Consider the following 21,562-nt stretch of genomic DNA (forward strand, 5'->3'; position numbering starts at 1 on the left):
TCTCGTAGTCTCTCGTAGGATAATCGGCGTCGGTCAATGTGTGGTTATTAACCGTTTGAGTCCCAGGGGGTATTGAAAAAACACTGTCGAAGAATCCCAAACAGCGCAACCGCGCTTTCTATAAATGAGTATGAAAAGACCCAAGCAGCGCGATAGCGCTTTGTTTATTTTACATCGATGAATCTCAATCGGACCAATACCGCTTCTTGTATTTGTTAGGTAACGCGATTCTCGTCTTTTTCTCATCGCTCTGTCACATTTATTGTAGTTTGCAAAGCGATCGGACGTATTCTTGCGTAAGTGTTTCTTATTGTTAATAATTGTGTGTTTCAAAATGATTAGACGAAGCAACGAAGCAAAAGGAATCCATCCAACATGTTTTGATAAACACCGATGTTACAAATTATAATTGTTACTCTCCATTTAAATTATTTGTTCATAACACAAAAATATTGTTAATTTGTAATTCGTTATTTTATAAAATACATCTGTATTATTACATATGCGTACTGTAAATTTATAAATATTTCAAGTTTTGTTCGATAAAAATTATTGAGAAGATAACAATGAAATAAAAATTTTTATTTTGTAATGTATTATTGCATTATTATAGTATTATTCTACCTATTATAAAATGTACTATTTACATTAAAAGGATCGGTGTGATATACTTGCTTCAGTAAATCTGAGCGCGCGACTTCGACAATCGGTAACGCACCGTCAGTTGTCCACAATGATCGAAATGTACTGGGTTTTCTCGACATAAAATCTGAACAGCGCGATCGCGCTGCTTGGGACTCAAACGGTTAAACACTGCGGTTTCGATTGACTCGCATGTTTTCGAGCGCCTGATAAAGACCAGGCGCTGCTTTCGAAACGAAACTTGCAATTTTTTTTCTTCGTATCTTTACATCGGTAACATCTTATCGAAATTCCTGACGTCAATAGAAGATAACAATAAATGGATTATGAAAGAGCGGAAAAAGTTTGCTTTTTCGTTTCCCTCCCCTCCTCCACAAATTTATCTATATTGATCTTTATTAGATTATTTAATATTCGCTTATAGCACGTACATACACCCTATCTGCAGTTAAATAAGTTGCATAATTATACGCGTGTAATTATTATTACACTATTATATTATAATTATATATTCTGTGTATTTGTGTTTTAATACGTAATTATTATTACGTGATACATCGCCGACTACAGTTAAAAGTAAAATTTCAATGCAGATAGAATAACGAAGTAATTGAATATTAAATAATTCCATACGACTCCGCTTTCTAAAATATCGGCTCATAGTACCGAACTCCAAGCTATTCTAAGCTTCTAGGCGGATCTTTCTTAGCCATTGAAAATATGACAATACCATTTGTCTCGTATCAAAGGACAATAGCATATACCTTACGATAACGCCATATCTCGAGATCCTCCGCTGATCCTTCAGGTCCGACGGAACTTACCGAGTTATCATAGAATGAAAATTTCGACTCGAGATATAATTGGCAAAGTTGTCAAACTCTCGTCGAGTCGGTCCATCGCAACGTCCTCGTCAACGGGCGACTTCGCGATTGACTTTTCGACGCAAGGCTTTCGGAAGGAGATGTTTTCCCAGCCTGGTCGCTCTCACCCCGACTCGTCGATTATTCGATCAGAAAACTAGCCAGATTCCCGGGAAATTTCCAAAAGTCGCACGAGCCCCAGCTAAGAACGAGCGCGAGTTATGAGACCTGGCTGCAAATAGCGATTGATTTTGCGCGGACGCGGCCGCTAAACGGATTAACGCCGGGCGAAATCATATTTGCCCGTTGTTCCTCGAGCGTGTCCACGTACTGACCTACATCGATCCTAATCTGGCTACGTCCGGAGGCTTACGTCGAAATTGTCCCCGTTGGCAACCAGAGCCGGCGGGCCGACCGACCGACCCGACCGATGACCCTCCGATGGCCTTCACGCCGAGCGGATGGGCATCCGCTTAAGTGCCACTAAGTAGGTATGTAAGATATGAAACACGGCCTACATGTGTGTATTCACCGGTCGCGCGGCTCAATGCCCGAGCAGCCTCGCCGCTCTCATCTCACGACGCATCCTATGTGCGCGCGTTTATGCAGCCATTGCGGGCCGCTGTTTATCGACAGTGGCGTATCAAGAAGCTGTATAGAGATTGGCCGCGCCGGTCAACGGGATGCAAATGACTACCGTACGTCGCATCGGACGTGCGCTGTTCGGAGACAAAAGGCCAAGGTACTTACGGAACAACGATGAGGTCGACAAAGTGAGTCAGGTCGAAGACATCGTCCGTTGCCTTTGGTCGTCGTGTTGATTTGGTTGGAGCTCCTTTTTCTTCGATTTTTCCTTTTGCTTCCTCCTCCTCCTCCTCCTCCTCCTCCTCCTCCTCGTTTCGTTCTTTCTCTATTACGTTCTCGATGTTATATACTTGTCGTTCGATGAAAAGGAGCTGCGGGAGAAGGAAAGTAATAACTGGGATGGATGTTGGAATCGAGATACGCGCATTTTGCGTTTTCGGGATGGCGGGAGGGGGCGCGGGCGCGGTTTTGTCTCGCAGCACGATGCGGAAAACGCATCGACGACGATGCGGTGATTTTTCAGCGCGATGAGGGATCATCGCGATGTCGGCTCGAAGCGCGAGCACACGAGCTAGGAGCGCGTTAGGGGTAAGAAACGAAATATCTCGCATTTCTAGTTTCCGCGAGCGAGTACGCCCGCGCGCGGTACGGAGGGGGGAGGGGGAGGGTGGTTTGCATCCCACCCCCCCCGTAAGAACGCTCCATCGTTTTCCAGTGTGTCCGGCGCGTACCGCGAAATGAACTCGACCGGTCGAAAATCCGGTCGTTTAATTAAAAATGCGACTGGATGTCGGGGGACGGAGACCGGGGCTTAGTCGGGGGCCAAGGGACGAGGGTGGAGGGACGTTATGCAAATAAATGATCCAATTTCTCGTGCGGGCTTTTCTAAACGGGACAAAAATCGACGCGCGTCGTTCCCCTCCCACGCCATCCGCCACCCCTATGGGCTTCCCCGGGCGGGGTGGGCGGTGGCTCGCTGGAAATGAGAATCTCCCGTGTCTCCCACAAATAATCGTTATTCCTTCTCTTTTAATTGCCTTACGAATTCTGATACAATTGGATTCCAACATAAACGGTAAGTCGGTGTACTGGCTCGTTATTGTATATATATACATTAATGGTACTTCGTTAATTTAACATCCTTCGAGTAGTGTCGCTAAGAGCGTTACGCTGATCGCTCGTGCTAACAGTAATTGATCTCGTACAATCGGGTTAACTTACTCGCTACCAGTCGTTCTCGCTCTCGCGACGCGGACGCGAGCTCGAGGCTCGAGGAAGCGTGCGAGAGTCAATTATCGCGCTCGCGTTCGTGTCCGTCTCTCGCTTTCTTTTTCTTCTTCTTCTTTTTCTTTCTTTCTCTCTCTCTCTCTCTCTCTCTCTCTCTCTCTCTCTCTCTTTTCTTTTCTCTTCTCTCTTTTCCCTTTCTTTTATCCTTTTTCGGAATATACAGAAGCAGGAGAGTAGGAATAGCCGGCAGCCGCGTGCGCGAAAGCCATTTACAAGTACTAACGAGGACAGATCTCGTTTGTATAAAAAAGCACGGAAAGGTCGAGGGAGCGGAAGAGGGGGGGGGGGGAGGGAAGAATCAAAAGGTCGGCGGAGAGAGAGAGAGCTCGGTGCCGGTGGGGCAAAAAGGTGGCGCAAGGGGGTGGAAGGGAGGTGTGAGACGGTAGCGGTGATATTTCAAAACTGGTTCTCTCGTGCTCGACGATGACGACGACGACGACGACGACGACGACGACGACGACGACGACGACGACGATGATGACGACGACGACGACGGATTGTGCGCCTCGCCGTGTGGGAACTCTTCTCCACCAGGAACATACAACCACGTTATCGCGCGCACCTCCTTCTCTCCTCTCGTCGCAGGAGAGACGCGGTGGTCGCCTCTCTCGAGTATTCCTCGAGTAACTACACTCTAACGGACTCAAAGGTGCGCAAAATTCTGTCGCGGTTGGTCCGATCCACCGAGCGAAATTCCAACACGTCGCTAAGCACATCGTGGGCTTTTCCACTGAAGTCTCACTTCTGTGAGACAGAACCAGAGCGACGCGATCTAACCTCGCATGGCGGCACGCGGAGAGATATTAATATTCACGCGTTCGTTCTTCACTCGGATCAAGGCTGAGACGCGCGCGCGAAGAGATCGGAGAACGGCGAGCGTGAGATTTTCTAAGCGGAAGATTTCCGCGCGTTCATCTTGCGCACCCCTGATTTGCACGGGCGAACACCGTTTGACTAGTCTCGATGGCGGCCGAAAACGACCCCTTTTCTCGCTTTACCTCTCGTTCCTTTTTATTTACAAGGCTGTGTCGCATGTTCGTTAATTAATCCCTAGTCTTTGACACCGACGGTCGATTCGCACGGCGTGTTATAAAGTGATTTCCTCCCTCTCTCCCTCTCTCGGCCGCAACGATCGATCTCGTCCGACGCGAGGTGATTGTGACGACGATCAAACGATTCGGCATTGCGACGCGACGGTGCTCGCTTCGCGGGGAAAGGGCGCGTTACGAGGATTTCCTTCCGGGGTGCCGCGCGATCAACGCGACAACCCTCGGCCGCGCGATCGTCGACAATATCGACGAGAGTCTCGCGTGATTCGATTCACGCGCGTTTCAGCGATGACGAAGCACTTGGTCGTTCTAAGGAATTAATAAGAGTTACATCGTGGTTCTTAGTCGTGCCGAAGAGAGAGAGAGAGAGAGAGAGAGTTACAGCGATCGTTTATCGTTTACACTTCAAGAAGGTATGTACAGTACGACGGCTATTCGTGGGTCGATCGCGTTGCTGATAATCGCGCGGATCCGAGGCGGTGTCGAGTCCTTTGAAAGCAACGCTCTCCAGAGAGGAAATTGTCCTCGACGAGAGATAAAATAGAGAAAGAGAGAAAGAGGGATCGTCTCGAGAAGAAGGACTCGAAGAGGAGGGAAGGTCTCGAGAAGACAGATGTCTCTCATTCTCTCTTTCTCTCTAAGTCTTATTATTATACGCCTTATCGAATTTTCATGACGTCAGTGTGCTGTTTGTTCTGTCGATAGTTGATTTACCCCTCTATCCCCGGGAAACAATTGGCGAAACGAATCCGAAAATAAACATGAGCAACAGAAACGAGCGTGTCGTTACACGGTCGTACAACGACGGCACGTCTAAATTTGTAATGGCACGAGCCGTTCGCGATCGCGACGCACGGACGTTTCGATAAAATTAAACAACGGTATTCTGCTTCGGTTTCTCATTGCGGGCGCTCCGTAACACGTCCATTACGCGGACATGTTTCATAATTAACGATTTTTAAGACGACCGTTACGGATGGTATCGGTTTACCGGAGGAGCGAAACGACGACAGAAGAGAAAGAAAAAAGAAGGAGAGGAAGAGGAAGAGAGAGAGAGAGAGGGAGGGAGGGAGGGAGGGAGGGAGGAAGAGAGAGAGAGAGAGAGAGGGAGAGAGAGAGAGAGAGAGAGAGAGAGAAAGCGAGAATACAGTACTCGACAGTCACGCGTAACCCATTTTTACCCGGTAAAATCCGATACTCCGCCATTGGGGAACGTCCGATGCAAAATGCAGCGCGTTACGTCCGCGCCGGCGTGTGATTTCACTACTTGCGGCAAAATGGAAGGAAAGAAAGAAAGAGACCCTCGGATATGAAACTAAATAACGATGGCGCGCGCGGGATCGCTCCGTTCGATTCGCTCGGCCGCCGATGAACTCTGTCACTGTCGCATGGTTGAATATTTACCGAGGCATGCGAGCGCGCACGTTTCCAATGCGGAAATGGCGCGTATCTACGTATACATGTGTGCGTGTGTGCGTGTGCGCGCGTGCACCGCGTGATCATTCGGAATGACGCCGCGTCACTTTCGCGAGAACGCGCCTCGGATCGTCGCGTGCCGCTACCGACCAACCCACTGTCGGAGACCTATGGAGAGACGACGTATACACACGGATAGACCAGTACGCTTTTTTTCTTTTTCCCTTAGTCACTTAAAGCTTAGCGTTATGTTAACAAGCGATTCCGCGCGCAACCGCGCGCACCGTCCCTCGTCGTCCGCACCGCGCGTGCTCTTTCTCCTTTTCTCTTTCTCTCCTTCCTTGTTCTTCCTCCTTTTCTCAGCTGCGCCCTCTCTCTCTCTCTCTCTCTCTCTCACACGCGCGTTTGTTGCGATTATTCGAGTTGAACATCCAAAGCGAGGCTTTGTGTTCTCGCTTTCGAAGCCAGAAGCCACTTCGCATCGGTCGATCTCCTGCAATTTGCGTCCCTCCGAGTGACTACGCGTGTCTCGAAGACGCACGCGAGACGCAGCCAGAGATAGAGTCGCGAGGTGTTGATTCTTCGGGTCGAAAAATGCGTCGATGGGTAATTATGGCGAGGCGGATGAAATATCGAGAGGGAGAGAGAAAGGAGGGGGGGGAGGGAGAGAGAGAGAGAGAGAGAGATTTCAAGTAATTGGAATTAATCATTTCCGGAATATCGCGAGTGCTCGCGCCGGCGCGCGGCTCCCTCCCCCGTTTCCGAGGGAAACTTCCACGTCACTTTCGGGAACTGATATATTTCCCGGGCACAGCGCTATCCGGCCACCGCAAGCGAACGTCGGGCGAAACTTTATTCGAAGAACATTCCGACCGCGTCAGCTGGTCGCGTTAACTGCGAGCGCGCCCAGTTCAGCGCGAGGCGATACAATCTCGATAATCCCGGATGGAGAATGCATCTCGATTCGATACACAGATACGAGGCACAGATATACACGAAACATTCAGAAGAGCGGGTACACATACGAATGAGTAACCGCGCGCGCGCGTTCACGAATGAGGAAAAATCGCGCGGCGACGACGCGCGTTGTTTCGTCCGTCCGCGGAGATAAGAGCCGCGACGCGAAGGCGGAGGAGGACGCGTTCGGGAGCGGTCTGAAAGCCGCTCGATCGTGGCAAAGAAACACGCTTAATTAACGGAAACGGCATTCGTAATTAAAAGCACGAGCTCGCGCGCTGGTTGGCTTAGCATAATCAAGATTGTATCTCGCGTCGAGACTGCACATCAATTCGCCCTGTATCGACCGTGCCGATATATCCCCCTCCCCCCCCTCTCTCCTTCGCGAACGATGCTACGTCGAGAGTTTAGTTGTATAACTTATCGAGTCTATCATACACGCACACACGGCCGCGAGCGACAGCTTCGTGGTTCGCGCTCGCGTTCGCGCGCGGGATCGACGACCCCCAGGCTCGTAAATCCCCGCGTCCTGAGACGCAAATGGGACGCCGCACCGGGCGAAACTGCGGCCGTCCCACGTAGCCGAGCTACGAATTTCGCGCGGGCCGACCCGCGCATAATTCAGCGGTACTTCGTCGGCTTTTTCGTTTCGCGCGCGTTAGCGCGTTGGAAGCGCGCAAAGCGAAAAGCGATTATTGTCGTAGCCGATTCCGTTTGGTCCGAGTCGGGTAGGCGGGCCCGGGCTGATGGTTTAAAGGAAATATTTATCCGACAAGATTCTCTCTCTCTCTCTCTCTCTCTCTCTCTCTCTCTCTCTCTCTCTCTCTCTCTCGAGCGACGTACCAAGCCAAGCCCGAGGAAAGTCGTCGTCGCGATCTTCGCGGTCCCGTGAGCGTGCGACGAATTTATATCGTCCCCACGTTGCCTCGTCACTTTATCTCCCCCGCTCGCCACTCGCGGCGCGATCTTTTACAGCGACGGCCAGCGAAATTAGTCGTTTGTTACGCGGCACAAGACGCGCGAGGCGAATCGTTGAGCTGGATCGTGAATTTGGAGGGAGAGAAAAGAAGACGTCGCGGGGCATATTTTAATTTCGAATCTCTCTCAGCGCTCGCTTATTCCGATCTGAGAAGATTCCATCGTGAGACGCGAGATTACGCGGCATACACGGCCGCTGATCCGCGGTCGATTGGAAAGGAATTGCATCACAGAGAGAGAGAGAGAGAGAGAGAGAGAGAGAGAGAGAGAGAGAGAGAGAGAGAGAGAGGCAGAGAGAAAGAGATAGGGAGGGAACCGGTGACGGAAAGTTTCAGCGAATTCTCGGAGCGCGCATCCGGCGGCTTACGAGACAGTCGTATGACACGGCGACATGAGGCTATAAGCTTCTTGTCTACCTCTCCCTCCTCCTCCCCCCCCCCCTCTCTCTCCCTCTCTCTCTCTCTCTCTCTCTTACTCTACATACACACTTCTGGCAAGTTTGCGCGAGCGCGAAGGCGGCTGCCGCTGCTGCGAACCTCAAAATATTTGTTCTCCGCGGAAGAAGCGGCGCCGCATCCGACGACTAGAAATTGAGTAGAATTCCACGCGGCGGTTTTGCCGGAGTATTCTGGGTCAGGCCGGCCCGACCGAGCGCACGAAAACAAGTTGGTTCTTACCTCAGCACGAGCTCCACGCTCAAAGCCACAGTTGCCGCGTTTCCTCGATAGATGAATAGATGGATTGATAGATCTCTTCTACGTCTCCGCACGCGCTCGCGTCCGTGGAAAAGAAATGCTAATTCCGTCCCCACGGCCGCGTCGACGTGTGTGTGTGTGTGTGTGTGTGTGTGTGTGTGTGTGTGTGTGTGTGTGTGAGAGAGAGAGAGAGAGAGAGGCAGAGAGAAGAGCAAAGAGAGAAGTCATTCGTTCTCGTGGAAGACGCCTGGTGTCACGTCGCCTCGTACCCGGGGCTGACAGTCGCTACCATGTTGCTCTTGACGCGTCTCGCCCGTCTCCATCGTCATCGTCCGCGAGTGCCGTCACTCGCTCGATCGCGTTCACTCGCGTGCGCGTTCCTCGACCTCGCGAGGAAACGCGCGGCTACGAACACGCGCGGCACGGCGACGGCTGTGCTCGATGGTAAAGAGTCAAGCAACCGGACTGCGCGGGACCGCTAAAGTTCCGTGCTCCGGAAGCTCCGGCGAGGGCGAGAATAGGTTCTCTCTCGTGCTCTCCTTGCGCGCCTAGCTCGACGCGACAACTCTCTGGTCGCATCTCGCCCTCTGTTCCTTCGCCTGCTCTCTTCGCGCACACCCCCTCCGCTCGACGGCGCGAGTCGATCGCGACAGTGCGGGGAAAAAAGAAGATCGGGCTGATTTATGGAGTCCGGCAGGTGGCTAACGCGGATGGTGCTCCGCGGTCTCCCCCTGATCTCTCCTTCGCACCACCCCTCTCGTCGTCTGGATCGCCTGGCTGAAAGTATCGTCGGCCGTACTCTCTCACTGCAGCTCCTCGTGATCGACCAGTCACCTCGCGAAGGAGCCGGCATGCAAGAGCAACAGGAGCAACGCCAGCGTCCTCGTGGCCGCGCCGCTGTTGCTGGAGTTCCCGTGCTGCATGGCCGCCGGATGCTCCCCTGAAACCCAAGAAAGCCGCATATACATAAATTATTTTCAGACCGGGACTAGGCGGCCGGGGATGCGGCGAATGAGAAATTTACATCGTTGCTCGCGCTCCCTTCTCTCTCTCTCTCTCTCTCTCTCTCTCTCTCTCTCTCTCTCTCTCTCTCTCTCTCTCTATCTCCTCTTCCCTATCTCCTTCTCTGTCTCTCTCTGCGTTCGCTTCTCCCATTTTCCCGCCCGGGGAAACTCATATGCACGAGAAGAATGTGAGCGGAACCTCAAAGTTTTACCGTAATCACAGATTCCTGGACGCGCGGGTTACGGATAATTCCTTCGGCATTAAATATTTCGATAACCGTGCATATAGCCGATAGCGAGAAGATTGCAAACTTTTATTAATCCGACGAGTCTGGGAAAACGCGCTGAAAATCGGCCGACGCACGATTTCCCTCCATTTCGTGCCACATCGAAGGAAAAAGAAAGCGCAACGGCAGCATAACCGTCCGGCGCGAATTGACAGGCGGGATCAAGCAAACGTATCGTGATAAATTGATCTGACCGTGTTAAATGTGCGCGCGATATTTGTTTCGGAACGCAGCCTCTGGCTGCCGCAGCCGGAGGCTCTGCATTAGAATGAATTGAGCGTACGCGATAATCGAAGCGATATTAATGCCTGTTAGAATAATCGCGCATAATTAACCACTATTTCACAAAATTAGCAGCGCATCAGTTTGTATGTGAGTCATTATCAACCGTGTGTGCATGTGTGTGTGTGTGTGTGTGTGTGTGTACGCGCGAGTGTTAAGAGTGCAAGACCATTGAAAGCGGCGCACCGGGCTTCGCGTCTATGCGCGCTCGATGTACAAATTGCGTTACAATCGGTAACGAGCGACGTTGCGGCTGATTGTTAATTAATCTAAACGTAAAATATGCAGTCCCGACGATACGGAATCGCATCGCGCGCGCGAGCGAACGAATGCGCATACGCGCTAGATTCATCGTTCATGAAATTATTCAGTCGTCGTAATCACATTTCAACCGCGCCCCACGCCGCGGGGCGTAAACACGAATGGCACAATGTAGCGACGCAGCGTAATAACGACAAGATTACTAAGCGCTCGTCGCCTGAACGGGCGGTGCGCGCCACCCTGGCGGTGAACGTAAGGTTGAGGCAGGGGTCCTCCTCCCCACGAATGTCCGCCCCTAGGGGGGACAGAGTCGAATTCCCCCCCCCCTCCTCCCCCGCACCGCGCATCGATTTCGGATAAATCAAATATTTAAGCGGACACATTACGTTAGATACTGTTGCAATAACGCCGCTGTTTGTCCCCCGACTCGGCTCGGTGCAAGAAACGACGACTGAGATTCCGCTTAAACATTGATACCCGCGGCGTTTCCGCGCGCACGCGCGTGTTTCTCGAGAGTTTGCCGGCGCATTGATACCGAGCGAACGCGGAATTAACTTCGACGTTTCGGGACATAGAGGTGCCCGGCGGCTCCCACGAAGAGAGACATGTCCCCGTGCGCGCGCGGAGAATCCTCAGGTGCCGCACTGGTAATCACTTACATGGGAGGATCGAAGTTGCCGTCGAACTACAACAAGTTCTTCTCGTCGGTTCTTACGCGGGGACGAGGACATAAGTGTCTTATCCGGGAACAATACTGAAGTTATTATTAATGCAGCGAGTTGCGCGGGTATCGCGAAAGTTCATTATCAAGGCGTTTCGGCGCGAGTACGCGAGGTACTTAAGTGTATTATTTATGCAGCGCCTTAGTAATATTAGATTGCGTCGAGACGCGCGTCTCTTCTTAACATTGCGATCGCGCGCGAAACGAGAGGGCTGTGTGCGCGCGTGCGTGCGTGTCCGTGATAATTTCCCTTACGAGGATTCGCACTAACGGGATTAGGGGCTCCTCGGCAGGAAACGAGAACGTCACACCGGATGACCCGAAAGGGAAACTTGTACCGGCAAACTTGGAATTTCAGCGGGGATGGAATAAATCTCTATACGCGCGGGACGACTGTTACGAAGACGCTCTTGCCCGTTCGATTGTGCGATATTCAATCAACCCTTTGCCTCGGAGTCGTCACCTCCCTTCGGACTTTGCGCCTTGGCCAACCGAGTAACGTGCCCGTTATCGGTCGCAAACTCGGGCTCGATGTCACATTCTGTTGGGACAAGGGGGGGGGACTCTTGCAGGAGTTCCGCGCGATTACGCAAAGTACATCCGACTGCAAATACAACTGCAACGTATACTTTCGTTCTCGTCGAGCGTCTACGACTACGTCTTACGAGTCGAGCAATTAACGCCCGCGAAAAGCGAGGATATCCGACATAAGTTATGTAACGATCTACCAACACTATTTTCTTTGGACGCGAAATAACGAGAAACAAGCAAAGGATTAACCATCGTGAAACCATCGAGTAGTATATTTGTATTATCTAGGGACGCGGAGAAGAGAAATATAAGACGCGGGCAAAAGACCGAAAATTGAGCTTATCTTGACACGATACTCGACACGCTGTTCGATGCCAAGACGAGGGGTTAATAATCGTCCTGGGACATAACACGTCCCTTTTCCGCGACGAGCGGTACGGTATCCCAAAGGAAGATGTATCCTACGGACACATGAGACACGAGCAATCCTCGGATAACGCGACACGAAGAAGCGACAACGCGTTCCCTTACGCGCGAGAGAGCTCCCACGTGAGATTCGTAACTCTCTCTCTCTCTCTCTCTCTCTTTCTCTCTCTCTTTCTCTCTGCATCTCTGCGTCCATTCGTCCAACGCCGATTGGCCTCCGTCGAAGCACGACCGGAGATTGATGCAAGACATCCCGCCGGCAAAGACCAACGGAAAGGATCAAGCGGCGCACTCGCCCGTGCGAGAGGTCGCATTTCTTTCGCTTCACCTCGCGCTGCCGTTCCAGGCTGCACCTACACACGTACCTACGCCACGTTCCCTCCTTCCGCCCCTCGCGCGCGCGCGCGCGCGCGCGCACCCATTCAGCAACGATGGCGGCGGGATGGATTTCTGCGCAGAAACGTATTTTTTTTCTGCCTCCTTCCCCCCGTTTCTACCCCCGCCTATGTCCGTCTGGAACGCGAGCTAATTTACGACGCGCAATTCGACGAACGACCGCAGCCGCAAGAAGCGCTCATTTTTCAGCGAAAACGAGCATCAGCATCTCGGGGGGGAAAAAGAAAGAAAGGGGCGGGAGAGGCGGGAAAGGAGCGAAGAGAGAGAGGAAGATACAGGGAGTGAAAGAGCGAGAGAGAGAGAGAGAGAGAGAGAGAGAGAGTGAATAAGAGAGCGAGACTCGCGAAACGACGGCCCGCGAAGGTAAATCGACAGCAAGTGTGCGCGAGCGGGAGGGATGAAACCGCTCGAGGCTTTTCGATGGAGAGCCTCGGCTCGACAATACGCTCTACCCTTACGAAAGAGAGAGAGAGAGAGCCGTTGATGTAACGCAGTAAGACGTCGGGCGCTGAGTGCTTACATAAGTTCAGCCGCGAAATGCACGACGCAGATCGTTACGGCGAGGTGTTTAGGATTTTAATGTATTACACAAGACGCTGTAGATGTACATAGAGCGAGACGCAGAGCGTCATCGCCCATTTATCTTCTCTTTTTATTACCCTGCGAATAAATGATTTCCCGTCTGGCGCCTCCGCAAACTTCCCGATAAAAGTGTCACCATAAACAGCCAGTTAAGCGTGTCAGCCGTTTATTTAACGCGACGCGAGCAGTCTTATCGAGCGATCGGCAGCTGTGATCGGGAAACGAGGCGATTATCAATTACACCGTCATCGGGGAACGATGCTTCCTGCTGCATCGCGCACGCTCGCTACATTCGCCATGACGTCGCATTTACCGCGATCGCGTCCAATTAGCTTTAATACTGACGAACCACGTCGTAAGCGTGTGCAGTTACGAGACGGAAGAGAGAGAGAGAGAGAGAGAGAGAGAGAGAGAGAGAGAGAGAGAGAGAGAGAGAGAGAGAGAGAGACGGAGAGAGACGGAGAGAGAGGATGGGGGAAAGCAACGAAGTGCTAGACTTCATTTTTAACGAGCAACGTCTTATTAATGGAAAGAACCCGCCGGCACGAGCGAGTCTCCTCGAGCAGAACACGAGACTGCCTGAGGTAGCCCATCGCCTTTATTCATAAGGCATTAAACTGTCCCGTGTAGCCTATGCGCAGCCGAAGCGCACCGTCCGACTATCGCGCATACCGTAATTTCTCCGGGTATTTAGTCCGCGCCAAGTGGAAGAAGGCAAGCGCGCAAATTGTTGGCCCGCATGCGCACATTCGGCCGTACTTGCAATCGCCGTACGCGACAATTTAGCGGCAGCGACGGCGACGACGATCCGTCCGGCGGGGAGTATGTTGATGAGAGAAACGCTTGAAAATTAACAGGCGTAATTGCCGTCGCGCAAACTGCACTCGTGCGCACGCGAAGTCGATAGACAAGTGAACAAACGTCGGGAATCGACAGGTAAATACGTCGGAAAATTAAACGAAACTCAAGTGCACGCTCGCTTGCTCGCTCGCTCGCTCGTTCGCGCCGGCGGTGGTGGAGGCGATAGGTAAGTACTGAATTTTCCAACGGCACTTTCCAAAATCTTTTCGTCCGTGGAACGTGGAAAAAATATATATAGGTCAGCCGGAATCGCGGATGGAATCTAGCCAGTGGCGAGTCTAATGTTCAGAGAGCGTCGTGAAGAGCGAGAGCGAGAGAGAGAGAGAGAGAGAGAGAGGGAGAGAGAGAGAGAGAGAGAGAGAGAGAGAGAGAGGGAGAGAGCAAGAACGCGGTAAAACCGTTACACGCTACGTTTTCCCCAAGTATTCCGGGAAAAGCCGAGCCCGCACCTGAAAATGCTTTTATTGCTTATTCAGACACGCCGGTAATTATTCCGGCACTCGTGTGCTACCCCTGCCGCCCTCGCCGCCGCCACACCACCATCACCACTACCACCACCACCACCACCACCACTACCACCACCACCGCCATCGCTGGCACCATCGAGTTACGTAACATTCGCTAACCGGGGGCCTTAAATCCGCGTTAGTAACAGCGGATAACGCGCCTGACGTTGATAGATTAACCCGCGGGTCGGGTGTAATCGCGGAGAAGAGAAAACCTAATCTCGATATACGGACATGGACGAGAGAGGTCGTAAACGACGACGACGATGATGACGGTCGCATGCCTTGCGAAATGCTCGAGCCGCGGAATCCCGCCGCGTCGAAGGCAGCCTCGGATTCCGCGCGTAATTATGCGCGCCCACGAAACCGATTCCGAAAATTTTCTCTTTGACATTTGCCGCCAGCGGCGCGGTCGCCCTCATCGGACTGCAAATTAAACGGTGCGCGATGGAAATATCTTGCGCTCGCGCGCGCGCGCGCGAGCAAACGGTTTTCGAGTTTTATGCAAATAATATAATAATCACTGCGCAAAACGACATCGCTGGAAACCCTGTTATTTTCGTCACGAAACAGGGCGGCCACCGGCCTGGGAACCGGTACCGGGGCAAGTAACGCGCGCATGCAATTATCTCCGACCGCAGCCAGCGACGTTAAGTTGAATGTCCGGGGCGCGCGCGTGCGCCACTAAGCGAATAGTTAAACATAGTTAAACTTTAACCTTTTCATCCCGGATTCTTGTTACTTATAAATTAGAATACCGAGATTCGAGCGTAATAGCCACCTTCATTCGAGAAAGAGAGAGAGAGAGGGGGAGAGAGGGAGAGAGAGAGAAAGAGAGAGAGAGAGAGAGAGAGAAAGAGCGAACGAGAGAAACGAAGAGAGTTTGTGCTGCGCGAGATGCACGTCGCTTCGTGGCATCCTGCGCAACGGCGGTCTCGTTCGTTGAGATTTGGATAAGGAATTTCGGCAATGTGCCCTCCGATAAACTTGAAGGATCGAGCTTTCCTCGGCGGGCGCGTGAAAGTTTACGACCGAGGCGCTCGCGCAAAGTATCCCGCACGGATATCGATAATCGTCGAACACACATCGCGGCCTGAACGAGTGAGCGAGCGATCAATCGATCGATCGATCGATCGATCAAACGGCCGCAATGATCGATCGGAAAAGTGGAACTCCATAGGCTGCACCTACGTAATCGAGTTCCCGCGAAGATCCAATCAAATTCGATTAATCGCGGGATTGGCAATTTACCGGCGCTATTTGCGGCCGCATTAGCGGCTCTGTGCCATTGTATGCGACCGGGTATCCAAAGGCTGGGCTCAGATGTATGGCACCAATTAGCAAATCAGCTGTCGCCGATGTTTACTCGTGACTGATGAAGGCGGCGATATCTCGACGGTAACGTGTCGATCCGACGTAATGGCGAGAAATCGTGGACGGATGGACGGGTGAGCGCGGGCGGAGTAGAGTAAATGGACGGACGGACCGTTTCGGCGACGAACCGCCGAAAATTCTCGCTGAATTTATGCACGGCGACCAAGCGGGATTCTACCGCTACATTTTGCCGCCCGGGCGGCACTTTAACGGCGCGCGGGCGAAATCGCTGATTTCATTACGCGACGTTCGCGCATTGTCCCTCACACGTGAAATATGTAACCGTCAGTTGGACATGGACTTGGTTATGCGCGAGCAGATTAAACAACATTTATTGCGGATTAGGAAGGAATTGCCTCCGAAATCTGATAAAACGCCAATCAAGAGTTGCAAAATACCAGCTAGTTCGCGCAATGCGCGCGCGCGAACGGCTGTTTTGCCCGCTTCAAAATGACTTCATCTATGCGTTTCGAAATTACGTCGGCGTGCTGAAACGTCGGCCGGCTTTGTTGAAATTACATTGCCGTGGTCCTAGCCATCGCGCGCGCGGCGTAGAATATTTCATGTCTACGAGTAATTTGCATTAAACTCTTTTGCGTTAATGAAAATTGTGCGCGGCGAAATAAGCAACTTCTCCTTCTCCTCTTCCTCTTTTCTTTCTCGCTCTTGAATTATTACCTGATATTACATAGTGAAAAAAAATGAACAGGAAAACAGAGGATAAAGTCGAATCAGGACAAGCTTGTATCAAGAAGATGTCGGGAAGCAAACGCAGGCCGGGTCGCTGCCGACGCAACGGCGTGTCGTCGTCGTCGTCGTCGTCGTCGTCGTCGTCATCGCCATCGCCGTCGTCGTCGTTCGCGGAGTTTCCGAGAGGGGTAGTTTCAGCCGGGGTATACTTAACCGTAGAGAGCGCCGCTTAATAAACCGCGACCACTCGCTATTCACTCCCTCTCTCTCTCTCCTCTTCTTCTTTTCCTCTCTTCACTCGGTCCTCGCGGGTGTTCGCCTTTTTTATAACGCTTCCGCGACTTTCGAAGTGCCGCGGTCGCTTAAATCACGGTCGAACTTCCGGCTGCGCCTCGGGCGCACGCTCCTCTCGTCCTTGAAAGTAAAATATACCTGCGCGCAGTGGCCAACCTCTTCGTTCCCCATCCTCCTGCACCTTCTCCTCCTCCTCCTGTTCCGCCGAGGTCGCCAACCCCGGCGTCAAGAAAGAGAGAGACAGATAGAGGCACAGAGAGAGAGAGAGAGAGAGAGAGAGAGAGAGAGAGAGAGAGAGAGAGAGAGAGAGAGAGAGAGAGCGGCAGAAAGGATCTCCCTTATGAAAATCTCGATCATAAAGCTCGTCGAAGTAGTTTCCCGCTACACCGGGTTGCTCGCCGTAATCCCATTAAGGCGGCCTGATTTGCAGCGCCGCGCGAGTCCTGGCGCAAGGACGACGAGGAGACGCGGCGTGCGCGCGGGATGGCGGCAGCTGTCGAGAATTATTGCGCGTTTTTTTTTTTCCTTCCGCGCGGCATTAGTGGGCGGGCATCCGGTACTGCGGCGACGACGAGGACGACGAATAGGCGGCGCGTTAATACAATGTAACCGTGAGCATTGCGTCACGAACGAGCTGTAACGCCCGTCGGCCTCCTCCTCCTCCAGGCTATTCATCTCGAAAGGAGGAAGCGTCGCGAAGGTCCAGGAAGGAGGAAGACCCGACCACGGCAACGACGGCGGTGCGCCTCCGTTAAACTTGGTTGCGCGCGGTGAGCCTTTCCTCCCCCCCGAACGGGGGTGCGCGCGTATGTTCGCGCACTCCGCGCAAGCAGGAGGCCGGATCCCGTGCGGCGGATAATGAAACTCACGGTTGCTAGTCGCGAGCGCGAGGGGTAGTCGGCGTCGGCAAGGCTCCTCGCCTCGCGAAATAGCGCATTCGATTTTCCGCTTGAAAATTCAAAGGAGAGCGCAACTACCTGTGTGAGATCCCCTTTAAAAGGTACGAGCCTCGCGAAGCGTCGACTTTCGTCCAACTTTGGGAGGATAAAGTCGAGCGTTATCGCGGCGTTCTAAGCCCCGATGCCTGGGCCGCGAGGATGCGTCGAGAAATTTATTCGGAGGAACGGCACGCCGACGGCCGTTTCCGACCAAAAGCGGGAAAAATAGGAAATCGTTATAAGACATAAGTTTCCGGGGAAAATGGAAAAAAGTCGACGCTCGGCGTATGTAAATTTGCCGAGGAAAAATTGCCGGGATAGATAGATCGGTGAGATCCGGTCTGAACGTTACGTTCCATGGAAACGAATGTAAGTCACGGCTCGGTGATTCCTTCGGGGAAACGATTACGCCGCGAATCGCGAGTTTATTTGGGTGAGGCGGCGAAACCGCGGTTTCTCGTTGTATACGCGAATGCGATCCGACACTTCCTCCCCCGCTCTCTCTCTCTCTCTCTCTCTCTCTCTCTCTCTCTCTCTCTCTCTCTCTCTCTCTCTCTCTCTCTCTCTCTCTCTCTCTCTCTCACTCACTCACTCACTCACTCACTCACTCTCATTCTCTCTCTCTCTCTCTCTCTCACTCACTCACTCACTCACTCTCATTCTCTCTCTCTCTCTCTCTCTCCCTCTTTCCCTCTCGTGCCGCAGGAAACTGCCCGAGGTTTCCCGATTATCGTTTACGGCCGTAGCGGCGTAAGCGTGGCCGGAAGCTCGTGCAGTAGTTAGCGCAAAGAATTCTCGGAACTGCGCATGCAATTAGTTTCAACGCGAATCGATCGCGGCACGAGAAATTCGCTCGCTCACGCGCGCGCGAGTTCACGAGGTTGAGACGCAAGAAACGCATAGGTGATCTTGAAAAGTCGTTCGTGACGTGGCATTGGTTAAACGAGAATTTCTCGTAAGTCCATTTCGCTGGACTTTACGACAGCTCCTAAAGCGAACAGCTCAAAGAGCGAGAGGGAGAGAGAGAGAGAGTGTGTGTGAGAGAGAGAGAGAGAGAGAGAGAGACACTTGAAGCACACGAGCGATGAAATTCAGTCTCGTAAAGCATACGCGTGTGCGTCACGCTGCGTCGAATGGAAATTGAAGCGTTAACTTTCTACAACTCCGCGACTCTTACTTCTGAAAAAGATATATACGACAGGAAAATAGCAAACACTGATATCCTGGGATAGCAATTAATGGTTAAATTTCAATTTATAAATATACATATATATTTCCTTATAAATACGACATTCAAATAATATTCTCCACGGCTCGAGAAACAGACATTAATAGCTGGCATTAATAACTGTCGTAAGTGGGTAAGTGGCAATATTGTTGTTTTAAAGTCACACTAGTACTGTTACGAGTGCGATATACAATGAAATCAGACTTGAAAAATTAAGATATACGGTAACTGCAAAGTTACACGGCGTTATAAAGGGTTAAGGGCGTAAGCGGAGGAGCCACGTGCACCTAAGCTTGTTCTCTGCTGGAAAATAACGGCGAAATAACGTCGGAAGCTATGCACTAGAAATAACGGTGCTTGTTTCAATTCACAACAGTGGAGTCAAGATCGCGGAAGGCAGCGCCCCGACGAATGCGCGGCGCCTCAGAGAGGGGCAAACAGGTTATTCACTGTTTAATAATACATTCCACTCTGTCTGCATTTTCGTCCTTATCTGCAGATTCGCCGATAACACCTCGGAGGGAGACTAGAGAGGGAAAAGCAGCGCGCGCGCACGCGCGCGTCTCGTGCAAATCGTGACAAATGTGGCTGTGCCTGTGGCGGCATTCTTTTCCTTCGGCGTGATGTAATAGAACGGACATCTAATTTCGCGCATTGCGTCACGAGTGGACGTGGATAGATCCAATTGGATGACTTAGTGCAAACCGCAAATGGTCGGGCCGATCAATCTCCATTGAAACAGTTCCGATCGGATTGTCTGCATTCCGTGGCGGCGTTAAAGTTTGATTACTCAACTATGAAAGGTCGAATGACAGGAATACTCGAGGAATATCGCGAAGAATAGCACAGAATGTTGCATTCATTCCGGAACCGTTAAAAGTCACCTCTGTATTACTCCGACCTCTTTCGTAATTTTTTTCTTTTCTCGTATGTTTATCTCTCTCCCTTCTCTTTCTTCTTCTCCTTCTCTCGTTCATCTTCCGCTCTACTTCTCGGCACGATATTGCGTTATGTACAAAAGCGAGCGGTCTGTAGCTCGAATTCGGGTATAGATTTCAGAACATCTGTCGACGTATCGCATTCACAGTTATCGAATGACACAATGCACATACGCGTAATTTGAGCTATTGTGGTATGGCCAAAATAGCGACGTGTGTTTCGTCGGTATCGTAGTCGACACTCAACGTTTGCTGTGGACCTGTCAAACGTCTCTCTCTCTCTTTCTCTCTCTCTCTCTCTCTCTCTCTCTCTCTCTCTCTCTCTCTCTCTCGCTACGTTTACGAATCAAATAACAATAATGAGTACGGACACCGGCGTGACCCATATACATCTCGCCATTCGTTTCTTCTCGACTCACCGACGAATCTATATTACGGCCCTTCAACGCAATGGTTGCATTCGTTTCATGAAAATATCGTGTTCCTCCTCTCTCTGTAAGCGCACGTACGTTCACCGAGAGAATATCGCTATCATACTCCGTTTGCAAAATAAGCACGGTGAGTCAACGTGTATCGTCTACTTTATTTTACGAAGTTAGAATTTCACCAGGATAAATGCATAATTTTCGGCGTTATACGCGAGGCGTGTTACTTCGAATAGCCATTTAAATCCACGACAGGCAGGCAGAAAGACAGAAGAGCGACTTCGTCTCGGAGACGCTCGGTCGGTCATAACGATCCAGCGATCACAGATCCGAATCGGTCGACGACGAGAGATAGATGGGACGCGAGGAAAGGACAGACGGGGAAAGGAAGTTACGTCACACAAAAGCGATCAGGGAATAGCGACGAGACAGTCGGAAGAAAAATTTCCGCGCCGGGAAATTCGCGGTGGCGACGCGACAGCGCGGGGAGCAGACGGACGGATTATAAAACTTCCTCATCGGGGCATCGGGATAATTGGTTTAGTTATCGGATCCGTCGACTGTATCGCAGCGAACTCTCCCGGCTCTCTCCTCTCTCTCCTCTCTCTCTCTCTCTCTCTCTCTCTCTCTCTCTCTCTCTCTCTGTCTTTTTCTCCCCCTCTTTATCCTCTGGGTATCGACGTGGCTTGCTCTCTCCACGCTTTCACGCCTCCGTCTGTTCCTTTAATCTCGCGCGTCCGCTCCTCTCCGTCTCGCCTCGCCCCGTTTAGCTCGGCCCGTAACTCATGCTCGAAATCATCCGGCCGACTTCTGTCTCGGCGCGACGTTCATCTCCCGGCACGTTCGTAATTCGCGCCGATGGCAGACGTGGTTTACGACGGCGAACCGCTTGGCGCGAAACTTGCAGGCGTAAAACTACAGCGGAAGAGACGCGCGCCATGCTTTCTTCCACTCGCGAACGTACCGACGCACAGTGGCACTTTTCAGCCATTTTTTGGACAAATCAATCTGTAAGCCTCAATTTTTGACGTATCGGAATAATTTTTTTTTTAATGAAAGGTTGTTCTTGTGGGAAAAAAGTTGCCGATTTTCGATAATTGCCTTCATATGTTGATTAAACTTAGCAAAAACTGAAAAAAAAAAGAAATGTAATTCGTTAACTCATTGAAGCCTATGGCTAACCAGCTGAGATATCATCCAAATTACATATAGAATACTCTAGACTTCATCATACTAAAAATAACAAATTCAGAGGAAAAAAGTTGCAAAAATAATTTGTTTATAACAAAGTTGTTTAAACAATATGTTTAAAAAATGATTGTTTAAAAAATCTGATGCTGCCAATC

General features: G+C 51.4%; 1 protein-coding gene across 6 annotated transcripts in view; it reads right to left on the reverse strand.

Moving 5' to 3' along the window:
- Positions 1-8,218: 8,218 nt before the first annotated feature.
- LOC105190040 (hemicentin-1) overlaps positions 8,219-21,562 on the reverse strand; it is a 205,937-nt gene continuing 192,593 nt past the window's right edge. For all 6 annotated transcript variants that reach the window (XM_025300672.1, XM_025300668.1, XM_025300670.1 and 3 more), the window contains one exon: positions 8,219-9,412. In XM_025300672.1, the coding sequence (XP_025156457.1) occupies positions 9,303-9,412 (110 nt within the window). In that variant the 3' untranslated portion in view covers positions 8,219-9,302. The remainder of the gene's footprint in view (positions 9,413-21,562) is intronic.

Source organism: Harpegnathos saltator, unplaced genomic scaffold, assembly GCF_003227715.2.
Source record: "Harpegnathos saltator strain DR-91 unplaced genomic scaffold, Hsal_v8.6 scaffold38, whole genome shotgun sequence".
Classification (NCBI taxonomy): Eukaryota; Metazoa; Arthropoda; class Insecta; order Hymenoptera; family Formicidae; genus Harpegnathos; species Harpegnathos saltator.